Raw genomic sequence first — 15249 nt, 5'->3', positions numbered from 1 at the left:
AACACATTTCGAACCGAACACTGATTTTGGTAATCGATTCAATGATTTGCAAGCGTTGCTCGTTAGTAAGTCTATTCATGATGAAATGTCAAAGCATACTGAGCATCTTTCTCTTTGACACCATGTCTGAAATCCCACGTGATCTGTCAAATACTAATGCATGAAAATCCTAACCTCAAAAAAATCACCCGTTATAACATTTGCCAAGCGCTCTGGACGAGGACCACGTTCAAAAAATCAAAGATTTGATGCTTGAAAATCGTCGTTTGACAATAAGAGACCCTGCTGATATTGTTGTCTGTGCGACTTCTGGCTATTCATAAAACAAAAAAGCCAATACGAAGAAGATTTTGAAATTTGGAAAAATAAATAATAAGAAACTTATATTTTATACTAGCTGACCCCGCAGCCGTTGTCCTGCGTGAAATTATATGCTTTGAAATGAAAAGTAATTTGAAATGAAAATTCATATTGTGTTGATATCATTTAATTGAGATTTTTTCTACATTTTTTTCAATGTAACGCAGCTTGATAAACAACATTTTTTGGTTTCTGTCCCGGTGCGTTAATGTACAGAGAAGATGGTTTTCCAACTCGTGTGCATGCCACTTATATCTGGCCGTGTGGAAAACATAGCATTTTCAAATTTATGTCACCCACTATGCGACTATCCTGTTGATCGTCATCTCAAATTCAATTTTCACTGGAAACGGAATACATTTGAGCTGAAATGGCAAATCGTTAGAACTCAAAGGAATTCGTACAATCAAGCATTCTGCGCCCTTGTTTTCGATGGGTGCTTCACAATCAGTCGGGTTTCATTACACAATTTCGGTGCATGAAGATTGCGAAACATAATAATGACAGGTCCAACTTTGAGACGCACAGGATGCGGTGGCATACCAAGCCTCTCCAAAGAATTTAGAAATTTCACTGGATAATTGACGGCGTCGTCGTCGTCATTGTCAAGATGATCGATTGATTTGTATGAACGCAAGTCTTCCGGAATTTGACTTTGAATCTTCCAGTTTAAGTCATCAACATCGGTATTTTTGGCAGCTAACATTGCGCGTGCACTTAAGGAATCGTAGTTACGATAATTTGGCCAATGTCCGAACATTCTTGATGAGTTCATCTTTCGTGAATTGATAAAGGGAAGATGGAATTGATATCGAACCACCGGAAGTATCAACCGTTATTGTACCATTTCCAATTTTTAGCGAAGACGATGTAAAATGTCTTTGACAATCTTTATATCGAAAAGTATGCGAACTTCATTTTCATTCCAGTGATTAACGTGTTCCAGCATTTGTAATTGCTGGCTTACTTCTCCAAAACTTTCACATATTCCCATATACCATTCACAGTAAACAATGACTCAAATAAAGTTGAACCGCGTACCTTAATCAATAGCAACCGAAGGTAGAAACAATCGTTGTTTTTCGGTTGGATTGTGTAAATTCGTCCTAATGCATTAGTTAATAAGACACCTGGATGTCAATCTACTGGTTGGCCTTGCTTTCTGTGTAACTATTTCTTCGACGATGCATCCCAATTATAATATCAAAGTATTTCCGAATGTCCTTGCAAATGGATCACTGACGAAAGTTGTGCTTCCTTTGGTCACGTATTTCCAAACGTATTTTATCGATTTCACCAAACTGCAATACTAAACACTGATATGAGTTTTGAATGTGAATTAGACAATAATGGTGAATACAGTACGATCCATGTGTTGTCAACTTCGATATTCACTCTTCTAAGTTGAATGCTGAACGTTCTGTTATCTGGTGAGCGACGCCGATAGAGTTGATATCTACCATTTCTAGTTTGTGCTTCCGAAAGAAAAGCAGAGTGAATAGTGTTTCGTGCATTTATTGTCAGACATACAAACCGAAGTGGGATTGTAATGTCCGCAAGGTCCATGAATCATATTATGGTGTAACCATCATCCAAAGAAGATTGTGTGCATGCAAAATAGAGGTTTTTGCCACTCAACAAAGTACATCTCATCCAACAGCACCACATATACGTTGCTTCAAGATAAAGACAATCAAACATCGTAACTGTTGTAGGAAAAGTCGTGCTGTAACATCGTGACGATCACTTGCTGATTGACCGCGAATTATAATTCCGAACGTATGTCTCCGCATCCTGGGAGTACTTCTTGCCTTGCCTTGCCTTGGCCTGCCATACTTTGTTGGCAAAAAGAACACCGACCGATATTAGGTCGACCTCTTGGTGGCTTCGTAACAAATTTCAATCTGCAATTGACCTCTTTGTGTGAAACACACGTAAAGTTTTCACTGAATAATTTTCAATAATTTTTCTTTTGAATAGACGAAAAAAAAAGCAAGCGACCGAAATTGAACGAATCAAATAATTTACAAATCAAAATATTGAAAAACAAAATAAACAAAAATTGAAAAAAAAAATGTGTATGGAATAAATTTACTTTTTAGAAATGTCCAATTTTCCGACTTTTTCCTCATAATGATATATATCCAACGATATCGCCTTTTACTTTGGCATCGTTTTGTTTCATACACGTTTACGCCAATTTAAGGTTTGAATATTGGATACTGCGATGGTAGCGCCATCTATCGATCAAACATTACAAAATTAAAAATTGATTAAAAATGAAAAAATAATTTAAAAAACATTTTCCAGTGGACCAAATTGTAAACATAAACCTTTCCCGAATCTCCTTGAACGTACAGACAAAATTTCATCAAAATCGGCCCATCCGTTTAGGAGCAATCTCAAGGCAAACACACGGTCAGAAGATTTATATATATAAAGATATGTACAAATACATCTTTCTTTTTGATCACAGTGCGTGGTAAATTATTAACAGTAATTAGTTATGTCGGTGATATGGAAATATGTACTTACATACAGAGTTCAACCTTTTCTAAACTAGGTAGTAACGATATATTCCACAAAACATTCTAGTTTAATCATTTTTAAATAAATAATACTTCTTCATTCATTATTTCGATCGCCGACTCATAACACTTATGCATACACACACATACATTCTCATTTTTTTTTTAATTTGTTATGATAACAGCTATTTATTGAAAGCAACAAAGTTTCTTGTATGAATGGCAATCCTTTTCGAATTCACGATCGCTATCGGTTAACTTTTCCTTGCCAGTAGTGTTGAGATAATTGTAACCACAAAATTTATTTAATGATTTTCGTTAAATATAAACAAAACCACTATAATTAAGGTAAGTCAATGAAGGTTTTCTAAGCGTATAGCTTTGCAGTGGCAGAATGGTGAGTCTGTGCCCAGTAACAGATGGTGTCAACATTGAAACACATCCATCGTTACAGAAATATATGTACTAGTATGTGCTACCTGTGTGTGCATGTATTGAAACAGTTTGGCAATGTTACATAGCACTAAAAGCAAACAACAACAAACTAAATATGTGATGTGAAAAGTAAACACATCAGTTTGCGTAAATAAATGGTGAGTGATAGTGGTGAATATTAGACGATATGTAAACATAGTGACGCACAGTGTTTACTTTACATGTAATTGGCGGGAAAGCATACAGTAAGCATGGACTTTAATAAAAATTATAAGCTAATTTAATTTGAAAACTCTTTATTCAAGAAAGCTCTTTCAGTTTGGAACCCCATTACTTTGAAAAAACTGAATTTTTACCTTACTAACAGTTATTATTAATTGTCTTCGAGTCGCTATAACTAAAACCTAAGTTAAGTGGTTATATAGTCTACATAGTCCACATATATTTAAGAATACACGCAGAAAATTTCATATCGTTCCGCTCAATATTGTCGAAGGTACACGCAAATTAGAAAAGGTATTTCAGAGTGCTTGGAAATAAAAGGTTAAGCTTTAAGCAAGTTTTTCTCAAATTGGTGTTTTCAAAGTCGGTGACCAACATTATTTGAAAAAGTCTAAGTCCGTTTAGCCTCAAATTTTAACATGAGCTTCTTAAATATATTTTTTAGTAATTAATCAACGATTTTTTCCAACCGATAAATATATATATTTTCTTTAATAATTTAAGTCCGAAATTTTGGTCAAAAATCGATTTTGTTCTTTTTGACAAATCGCCATTTTGTGAAAAAAAACTTTGTTATTCCTTCGATTTATTAATAGATTTAACATTAATTTAACGAAATCTGTTTGGCTTTATAATCACAGAGCAACCAGTTCAGAGATATGTATGGTGGTCACCGCAAATCGTCTTTTTTGAGAGGAAATCCCGAAGATCAGCTGTAGTTCCTTTCCAAGTAAATATTAGTAATAATACTAAGTTTTAAACTACAATTAAAAGAGACCATAATGTGTCTATAAATCTTGGATTGATAAATTCAAAAATTTTCTCAGAAAAAATTATGGAAAAATCTCTCCTTTTGTGGCCTTCTAACTGTATATCAATCCCTTAACGAGTTTATTTGGCATAAAAGAGTATGGAGATACCTTTAATACAGCAGATGAAGTCCGTCGCGTATTGTTTTAGGAATATATCTAATCTCTTTTTAAACAAAAATAGTTTAGCTTCTCTTAGATTGAGCAATAGTTTCGTTTTAAAATGAGAACTCAATTTTAGATGTCACGTGATTTCTCCCTCGTCCTGGCTTCCCAATGTCATCTGTCGATATTTTCATTTCCTATGAATTCCCTAATTAATTTCATATATTTTTTTTATTTATGTTTTATTGTAGTTAAGACATGTAATTTTGGCAAATTTTTTATGAGAAACTCTAATACCGTTTGTTTCTTCAGGAGCCAGTTTTATCAAACTCTTAACACTGGGTGAAATTCGCTTCAAAATGTAGTACTTTAAGTTGACAATCCAATTTTAGGTTATGCTTGCTAATCGAAACACTGTGTGATGGCGGATTTTGTTCAGCCGGGTGGAGGTAACAATGCATTTAAAATAAGTGTTAAGACCACTGATGGAGCCATCGAATTCATGTTTGGTTAAGCTTTTATTTCACCTAGCCATGCGCACATATCCGCATGCTTTTAGCTTCGTCTGATTTGGTGTTTTGCATTTTGAGGTCACTGTCACACGGCGCTAATCCATCGCAATCGTAATAGGTGTACGAGTATACCGCAAAGATTACTCGCATGAATTTTTAAAAGTTTTCGGTTCAGTAAGGTTTGTGATGATGCAGTGCATCAGAACTTAAGCCTAAGCTCGGTACTCACCTAAACCCGTGATTTCAATTTTCTTCCATGGTATTTAAGTACACGGCTGCATTGCTTCAGTGCCGCAATATTTGCATCTTTCGACAAAAGTAAACAAAATTATTCTAATTAGAATATCTCAGCCACATTCTACGCTGCAACGGGAGTGCTCAATATTGATGAGCATTTCAAACTGCGCATCTCCATGTTTATGTATACATATACATATTGTATGTATGTGCAGATATAATTGATTTGATTTGAACGCGCAGGTTGCGTATACGCTCTGTTGGTCGCACATTTGCCATTGTCGCCAGCGCATTTGTTTTGAAATTGCATTGTGGGAGGTTTTTATATGCGTCCAGTAGTTTGCGCTGAAATTGAATTAGCAGTTGTCAATATGCAAATTGAGTGGCGATAATTTCAGGTCGCAGTCAGATCGCAAATAATACCCGCATTGCAGTTACAGAAACACAATGTGGCTGCTCGTTTCATGGCACGAATGGGTGCATGAGATGGATATTTTCACGCTACTTTGCGTTGCTTTGCCCCGAGCTAATTTTAATATTCCTTCCTCATGCAGATGCAATCACGAATTCTACGTGCGGAGTGTTTTGTTACTTCAATTATTAAGCTTCCAAAAGGATTAAAGAATAAAAGCAAAGTAAGACGTAAGCAGTTTTATGAATATATTACAAGCGGCATACTAATATTGAGTTAAAATAATTAATCGCAATTATGCTTGATGGCAAATGTAAAATTATACTGCATCTGTGTGTGTTAACTGTGACTTTCAGGTCGATAAGGTCGAAACACTTCTTCGCAATTGAATTCAAAGCCATAAGCTATGACTCAAGTCCGCTTCAAAAGCTCAGGATCAGGCACATTTGCATAATATGGACTTTTTTATAGAAAGTAGTAAAATCTTCGGATAGCCTTGAATTTATAAGAGTATTGGGGCTGGACGAAAGCCCAGTGCAGCAGGTCGCCGTGCAAATCTCAATTAATTTTTCTAAGCTGCCGAAAATTTCCATTGCTTCCTTCTTACAAAATAATCCCATTGGAACACAACTCTCTCTCAAGGGTCCTACCAAGTACCTACGGATAGACAGCCATTTGCAATGGAAGCACAACGTGGAAAGAAGAGTGAGTGGGGGCTCTCTCCCTCTCACTGTGCACTTGTGCTACACAGCTACTGTAAGACCTATGCTGCTCTACGGTGCAGTAGTCTGGTGGAAAGGCGTACGGAAAGCCAATGGAAAGGATTCAGAGGCTCGCTGAGCTATGCATAACGGGAGCTTTAAGATCAACGCCAACAATGGCTCTTGAACTGGTAGTAAACCTGCCACCTACTTGTACAAAACTCTTCGCTGAAAACTGAGCGGTAAAATCGGCGGAACGATTACTGCCTATAGGAGAACTTACATACATACATACATATACAACATTAGCTCGGTGGATAATGACGGTTGGGCAAGCACGGGCTACATGATCCCACTTTTCAACTGAGAAATAAGGTTCAAAGCTTCGCGCAACACTCTAAACATCTACACGTATGGCTCCAAAATGGACGGTGGAGTTGATGCGGGAATATACTGTCCAGAGTTAGGCTTAAGGCAACGTCTTAAGTTGCCAGACCACTGCAGTATATTTCAAGCTCAGGTCTTTTATATTGCAGAAGCCGCGGAGCTGGCCTCTAATGACCTTTCAAGCAATTCCAGAGTCGACATCAAAGCAGACAGCCAAGCAGCAATTAGGGCAGTAACGTCGTACCACACATCGACCAGATGTGATTTGGGAAGCAGGGCAGCAGTGAAAAGTGTTGAAAGAAGTAAATTACTTAACTTCTACTGCTTTCCAGGCCACAAATGTATCGAGGGCAATCAAATAGTGGACGAGATACCATCCGAAAATGTAATCAACATTGGGAAACCCATGCATTGTCTATACGACGATCTCGGCAAAAGCATGGTGAAGAAAAGCAAAACCCGATGGAACGAGCTACCTGGGTGTAAAACTGCAAATGTCATGTGCAATAGGTATATCGGAAGTAAACAAAATTCTTATTGGAACTCGATAGACAGATACAGTCTGTAGGAACATGATGGGAATACTAACTGGGCAATGTCTGATGGCGACACACGCCCTCAAGATGGAACTATTAAACCGCAGGAAATGTCTAGAGAAGGCCACTAGAGAAACAATGGAGTATCTCTTGTACACTTGTAGCGCACTACGCTGTAATCATCTGGGGTCCCAAGGTGTGATATACTGTTGAAGATATCGACAGTGAGGGCACAGTGTAAAATTCGCATTAAGCGCAGGCATCCTAAAGGATGACTACTTCTCTTGGATCTAGCAACTGAACTGCATCTGGTATCGTAAAGGACCAAAACTGGTCTATGCGTGGCTTATTGGCTCACCAGATTAAACTAACTTAACCTATCAAGTCATCAACTTTTTGTTATCCTTGTGTTGAATTTGTCAAGTGCACAGAATACTAGTGGTTTAAGAACAATTACAAAGTTATTTTTTTAAAGAGTTTAAGAGAAACAGTAGATACTATTTGCACCACAGATTGTAAGATCTCTTAAGCGTTGGGACTCAAACTGCCTGGGTATATTCTTTATTTTATGTTAAGAACCCGCTATGGCAGAGCTGTGGACAAAAATTAATTCGAGTCGGCTTAGTCGAATAAAATGTGAAATTTTATATAAAGTGGGTATTTCAGTACTATAAAATTTCATAGTTAACTCTACAGAGTAGACGATGGAAGCCGAGACGAGCGCAAAGCTGATTTCAATCAGTGCTGACATATTTTAGGTATCGCCAAGTACGCGGGTCGTCGCCCAAGAAGGCTTCAAAACCGTTTTCTCGCGTTAATCAGCTTTACGTTCGGCTTCGGTCATCTTCCACTCTGCACTGACTTTGCGATTTCGTATGATAACGTACGCACACAGTTTTAACGTTTCTCGCATCCTACAGCTTTGCGCTCGGCTCGACTTTCAGCGTCCACTCTACAGGTACCCTAAGTTGTTATTCTTTAAGCAATTATTTAACCATTTAATTTTCATCAATTGGTTCACCAAAATGCAGTTTTACTTACGAACATTTTGCACTTTATGGCTTTTCGAATAATACCGTTTTGCAGGCTTTTGCAAAACCAACTCATCTACATAGGTATCGCCACATCCACGTTCGCTTTTCGTACACTTTTTGAAACAGCAAAATAAATATAACAATACAGGAGCGCTTCGGATGTGCGATCTTTCGAAATAAGGAATGCGTACCCTCTGGAGCGGAATGAAAAAGCAGGACGCTCATGGTTACCGGAGGTTTGAAATAAAAAGCGCCAACCTCTATTCAAAGCGAGAGAATGGTTAACTGTACTGAGTCGCCGCCACAATGGCAGTTAGTCAACAAAAAAACTTTACTTATTGCATAAATCTTTAACTGTATTCTTACGATGTGTCCCGTTTTTTTTACTTTTTACGCTGGCAAATAAATTCACACGCTTGCCGTAATAAATTCCTTTAAATCGGCGAACTTTGCAGCTCCAAAAGCTAACAAAGCCATTCAAAAATTTATAGCTACACCATAAATGCTCACATTTGTAAAACGAAAACGCGCCAAATACACACACACGCATATTTTTGGCACTTTCTTTTCGCAACATTGGCCATTGTGAGCACTTTTCCAAAGTATAAGTGTTCACAAGTGGGTGCGCTGGCTGGCGAACGTGTAAGACGAGGGAGTGTAAAATTCACAAAGAGTTTCACCAAAAATCCACTGAAATGCACGGTTTGCAACTGCCGATTTGCTTGTGTACTATATATGTGATATTGTTTGCACTTTGCATGTGTATATATGTATATGTATATGGATTTGCATGAGACTCACCATTTGCATAGGCAGCGAAATCCACACCATCGTCGCCGGCAACGATACTGCTGACACCGCCGACGGTGGACTCAATGGCGCTGAGGTGGCGGCTCGTAGCGCGGCTCCTGGAATCAGCCTGTGTGGGTGAGTTTTTGTTGCTGCTACTGCTACCGTTATCGCCATCGCGCCTCAGCAGCTGGGCTGTGGGTACGAATGCGGATGGTAGGGAATCGGTGAGCGCCTTTGACAGCGCCTGTGTTGTCGGTGTTGTCGCCTCGATAGCTGTTGCAGCGCAGGCGACATGTTGGATTAATAAGGCAACCGCCACAAGATTAAACATCCATGTGCAGCTGCTGATGGTGTTGTTGCTCTTGCCACCGCTGGTGCACCGTCTGGCTTTGTTTGTGTTGTATTTGCAGTTTTTGTCGCACATTGTACATCTCAATGCTGTACAGCAGCGCTTCGAAAATGCGTTGGTGAGAATTAAAGAAAATAACGGTAAAACGCTGCGAACAATAACAATAACACAAGTATTTTTTCACTGGCAATTGTGGTTTATGCAGCAAAAAGCTCCCACCGCGTTTTATTGCTTAACTTATTTCGTGTTCACTATGAAAACAAATTAATGAAAATGAAAAAATTGCGTTAAGTTCAACATTACAATGCTTTGGAGGACTCGAACGTGATTTCGACGATTGCGAGTGTCGCGGCGCTCACTTTTTGTGTCTGTAAATGCGCGGGAACGTATAACTCACTTCACAGAACACCTTGCATTGTTAAATTTTCATCAGCAGATGTTTTTAAATTAACGCAAGTCAAAACTTTGTCGCCTGCACAGAGTCCCCTTACTCCCTGTGTGCTTTTTTCAGTATGTACGCATTGGTATCCGCGGTAATTACATACATATCCGAATTAAAATTGTCTCTTCTTTGCACTGTTTGATTTTTGTAAGCAGGTATTTTGCCACTCTGATAACGCAGAGATTTCAACTTGAATTATATATGTAAGAAGTTTACTTCTTTACTGCATATTTACCCAAACAACTTTACTGATTTACGCGGATAACATTGACTAATCTTGCGTTCTCAGCGTCCTACTCATTTGGGCTTAAGATCTTCTAGGAAATATTTCAGGTCTGAAAAACAGTTGAACACTAGTTATAGTCCATAAAAGCGGATAACTTTTAGAAGATAGTTTTCCACCAGCTAAACTCTATCTAGATTCCACATTATAGTAAAAGTGCTTTATAGTTAGTTATTAGAAATATCTATTTTATATCCCAGATTCCCATGAATATCAGTGTATCCTGCTTTACCTGTTTATTTGATCAATCGGAAATTTGTTTACTATGAGGGATGGAAAATCGTGGTCCTAAAATTTCGCACAAGTTTGGTCTAGACCTTCAATCGATTTCGTATTATTAGCTACAATCGTTTCCTTAAGCGTTGTGAGTAGTAAATCGATCAAATCGAATAGAAAAACTATCAAACTTTACCAGCCTAGTTGTAATGCTGTGCTTCCATGTCCTCTGACGCAAGAACAACTGTATTGCGTCTCTTTGGTGGAGAAATTCTTCTATTCATCATAAGAAATATTTTAGCAACCTCTTAGATACAAGGGCTTAAACAATGATAAAACTGGTATAAAATGGTATAGTAGCATGGTATGGTAGCCTTGAAAATAGTGAGTATGCCACTTGATGATTTATCCACACACTGTCTTAAATCAATTCCGCTTGATAACTTTGTTGTTGCCTTTACATAGAAATTTTTGACAAGAGGCCTACGCGCAAGAAAGCGAGCAGAGAAATGACGAATCAAACACAGCTATTGTTTATTGTTTGTTTCATCTCCTCCCAGATAAGAACCATATTTCCCTGCGGAATTCCAGCAAATACTGGCTGATACCATGCCGGTTGATTGTATTTTCGGACATTATGGTTAACTTTAATGGAGCAACAATCATTAAGCGCACTGCTAATGATGCTAACTAACTCAATCAATTACTTTTGACTCACTAATTTGTTAATTTTTAGGCTGAGCTCTGTCGTTGCATCCTTTTGTGTCCTTCCTAACTAGAGTGCAGCGTTTAGTTATTGCTATTGCTTTGTGTCCTACAAGACAAGAATAGAAATTTTTTATTTGTGGAAATCGCGCAAGTTAAATACTTTTAAGACTTTTTATAATAATACTCTGTGTTCAAAAAGTTAGGTTAGGTTATTATCGTGTCAATAAATAATATTATTTAAGCGTTATGCGTCGTCTGAAAGAGCTGGTGGGATTCAGAAAACTCAAAATACCAATGCGGGGACACAGTGTTGATATGACTGAGGATATAAAAACCAATTGAAGAAGGTATTGATGGCTACATAGGAAAAATAATATTTCATCAGTTTCAAAACTGTGAACTGTTAGTTTATCGGACGGTTCTTATTTTAAAGGAGATGGTAGCAATTCAGAATAAATTCACCTTACGTTTTGATCAGAGTAGTATATAGGCAGCAACCATGCTTTGCATGAAGTAATGTTCACAGTAATCAGCGGTCCATCCTAATCCCCATCACTAGCAAATGATAAGAACTTAATTGAAAGGTGAATTTTGTCCATTTCATCTCCTTCAAAGTAATCCCCTCCCGCTGCAATACACTTATGCCAACGAATTTTCCAGTCATCACAGCACTTGGAAAATCCTCCGTCGTGATGGCCATCAGCGCCTTCTTCCATTCTGCTTTTATACCCTCAATTGAGTCAAAACGGTGTTCTCGGAGTGGTCATGTGAATTTGCTGAATAGCCAGAAGTTACACGAAGGTAAATCAGGCGAATGCGGTGGTTGCGGCACGATATTAGTTGAAAATGTGGCGAAATGATCACGAATAACCAATGCAGTATGAGATGGTGCATTATCGCACTTCTTTGTTCAATAAATTCAGACATAGTAAAAATCGAAGAATTCACTTTTAGAGCCTCACAAAACGACGCGTATCTCAAATACTAATGAATATTTTGACGTGAAATTTAGCATAGATGTCACTTGTCACCAATGAAAGTATTTGGAGGGAAGCAGCCTTGCTTAATCATAACGCCATAAAATACACCATGGTGTTTCTCTTTAAACTTGTTATTCACACCGTCGTCGTTTACATCGCTGTTTTGCCCTTTTTCTAACAACACAACTTAAATTCAGTTGAGCATTGCTTATATTAAAGCTAATTTTTTCGCGCGCATTTTATTATGCTCTCTGCGTCTGTTGGTATGCCGCGCAATTTCCATGTGTTGCACGCCCACGTTCCCCAGACGGTCGTTAGCACAGAGCTTGCAAACGCGTTTCCATTTTATTGACCAGACAGACGAAGCGAGACGTAGGCAGAAATCAGGATAACACCGGCAAACAATTTCATGCGACACTGTTTGTATTTTACTTGATTTTATCTTTTTATCAGTGGAACATGTATTTTTATGTAATGGATTTGTTTGAAATTTGTCCCCACTACTTTAATCTGCTACAAATTTAGCGAAATTTCATTATTTTTTGCTTTCACTTTCCTTGAATTTAAGAACTGTTTGCAGCACTCTTCGAGAGACGTCCCTTGGGGACTTAACGCCACTGCTTATGCCTTTTCAGCTTCTTTCGTTTCCGCTTTGTCTGCTTGTCTGTTTCACTTCCTTAGCTGTCTGCAATATAAAGCCCTGGAGCGACTTCGACTTCACAGTGGCTTTGTAACCGCCCGCCCAGCAGGACAATGGCGGAAGTATTTAAATTCAATTTATTTACGCATTTAATCTCACACCAATACACACATGCGTTTTACACCCGGTGCACCGTCAAAGGAAAAGCAACAATTTGTACAGCCTTGTTTATAGATACACTCACTTGTAAGCTTAAACACAAACTTCTTCATACACAACACGACACAATAAGTATGTACCCAGACACCGTTGTACGTATGTAACTGTGAATAATGTATATTGGCGCGTATAAATTCATAAATGCAATTTATAAATTGACCATTCGGTAAATGCCTAAGCCACTTTCTCGGAATATATATGATCTGCACGCCGGCACGTTTGGAATATAACTGACTGAATTTATGTCCTCGTGCAGTCTAATAAGGACGAATGCAATGTTGCTTTCGTGGCACTTCGTTGGTCGTCATTGTTCGCCAAGCTCTTCTGCTTTGATAACATACCTGTCGCTGAGCTTGTTGTTTGTTGAAAAATGTCAACAGAGAGCAGAAATACCGCCAAAAATTTCTGAATGAATTTCCAAAGCATGCGCAGTAGTGGTTGATTCCTGGTTGATGTGCCAACCTCCAACGATTTTCAACTCTACATATGGCTGCAGTCGTTATTTGTTGCTCTATCAACATGCATTTGTCGGGAAGATTTCAAATAACTTCTAAGAAATTCTACAAATTCATTGTTCACGTGCTCGCAATATACAGGGAGCTCTAAAATATTATACATATATTGTATGTTGAAGAAGGCTGCACCTTATTGGAGCTTATGCGATAGGCTAGCAGTTGTGGGGTCTTATGAAAGATTAAAACCAGTTTCAGTCAACTTTCGAGCAGGGTTGCAAATAAAGCCTGAAAATTCTTATTAAAAATATTATTTTGTTTAACCCCAAATGAAGGAATGAAAAGAAAAGTGAATTTTTAATTAATTTTTTAATCTCCAATATCGGATTGAAAAAATTGTTAATCCCAAGTTTATAATTAAGAATTAAAAAATAATTTGTTTTAGAACTCATTTTTTCCCGTTTGCGTACTTCTGTGTTCTACCATTTTGATTATCTGCTGAAAAGTAAAGCTGAGTTTTGATAAGTAAAAGAAAAATTTCAGTTTTTTTCAAGTCAATTTTTGGAGTTATGAATTAAATTTCCTCAAAATCAAAATTATAAATTAAAAATTTTCAAAATTTTTGATCGAAAAATTCGCAACCCTGGTTAACACTAAGATAAGCATTACAAAGAGTCTTCGATTCTAAAATTTCGTCTCAGTTGGAGGCACAGACTAATAACATTAATTGCACTCAAAGTACGCTCGATAGAATCTTGTGTAATTGGCAAGCACGATTGTTGCTCGTAGCATGTCTAATTTTGATTCAAAACTTTTAAGTCCATATTGGAGCCCTATAATGAGCCTAATGATCAGTACCTCTAAATCACGAACAGATTATCATTTGGCAGCGCAAACGAAGGGAGTGAGGTACTGAAAACTCTCCGAAGAACTGCATATAGCTTTTCGTTGTCTTTACACCCTATACAATAAGCGATATGTTAGATATTTCAAAGAATTCAGCTACACATATGATATTCATTATAGTGCACTAAGATTTATGTAACTAATAACAACATTCTAATGAATCGCTTAGAGCACAACATTCACGAAATTACTCTGGACTGTACATGAATTAAATTACGACTCCCATAGAAAGTGAAAAAAGAATTAAGCAGCAAACTTCGTTAAAAGTAGATATAAATATTACAAACTCCATTTTCATTAAGAAGAAAAAGTCACAAGACACCATATCTGGCAAATATGGAGTCTGTGGCATCGTTACAGTAGTGTTTTCGGCCAATAATTCACGAACATGGAAGGGAGTGTGAGCTTTCACCAAACAAAAATGAGCAATGGGGCATATCGTAAATTTTGACAATTGGATCCCCAAACAGAATATACAATCTATTAATATGATTCACCTAATATTTATAACACTAATTCTGTACTCTTTTAAGATGGAGATAAAAATTTGGAAAAAATATTTTTTTCTTAATAAATGTTAGTATGATCATTTAATTTTGGAATGTGTTTTTAATTATTTCATTGCATTGACAGCTAGTAACTATTTTTTCAGATTTTTAAAAGTAGTCAATATCAATCAACCTGAGCACATGGTGTGTTTAATGTCCAGAAATCTAGTAAATTCGCAAGGAACATGTAAATTTATTTAAACCTACTATACGCCTACAAAACCCTGATATAGTTGCATTGCCAAGTAAATCGGAAACCACACAACAGTTGCTTTACCTAATAGGTTTTTAAATAATTTTCTCATCTAGGTCTATCAAAGCAAGAATTCATGAAAAATATGGAAGGAATCATCTGGGGGCACACTACATGCATTTCATCCCGCTGAGGTGGATAACGATAAATATCTTTGAAACTATAGCCATCGATGCCATCAAT

The 15249-nt window shown here is 37.4% G+C and overlaps 1 protein-coding gene across 3 annotated transcripts in view; it reads right to left on the bottom strand.

Moving 5' to 3' along the window:
• Nucleotides 1-13150, bottom strand: part of LOC105221891 (uncharacterized) — a 119264-nt gene extending 106114 nt beyond the window's left edge. The window contains exons 1-2 of one of the 3 annotated variants that reach the window (XM_029548580.2): nt 12927-13150; nt 9080-9670 (exon numbers count right to left, since the gene is read on the bottom strand). In XM_029548580.2, the coding sequence (XP_029404440.2) occupies nt 9080-9494 (415 nt within the window). In that variant the 5' untranslated portion in view covers nt 9495-9670; nt 12927-13150. The remainder of the gene's footprint in view (nt 1-9079; nt 9671-12926) is intronic. The other 2 variants (XM_011199030.4, XM_049455969.1) reach the window with 2 other exon arrangements.
• Nucleotides 13151-15249: the final 2099 nt, after the last annotated feature.

This window comes from Bactrocera dorsalis, chromosome 4, assembly GCF_023373825.1.
Source record: "Bactrocera dorsalis isolate Fly_Bdor chromosome 4, ASM2337382v1, whole genome shotgun sequence".
In the NCBI taxonomy this organism is placed as follows: Eukaryota; Metazoa; Arthropoda; class Insecta; order Diptera; family Tephritidae; genus Bactrocera; species Bactrocera dorsalis.
The sequence above is the reverse complement of the archived record's forward strand: the minus strand, read 5'-3'. Positions and strand labels throughout refer to the sequence as shown.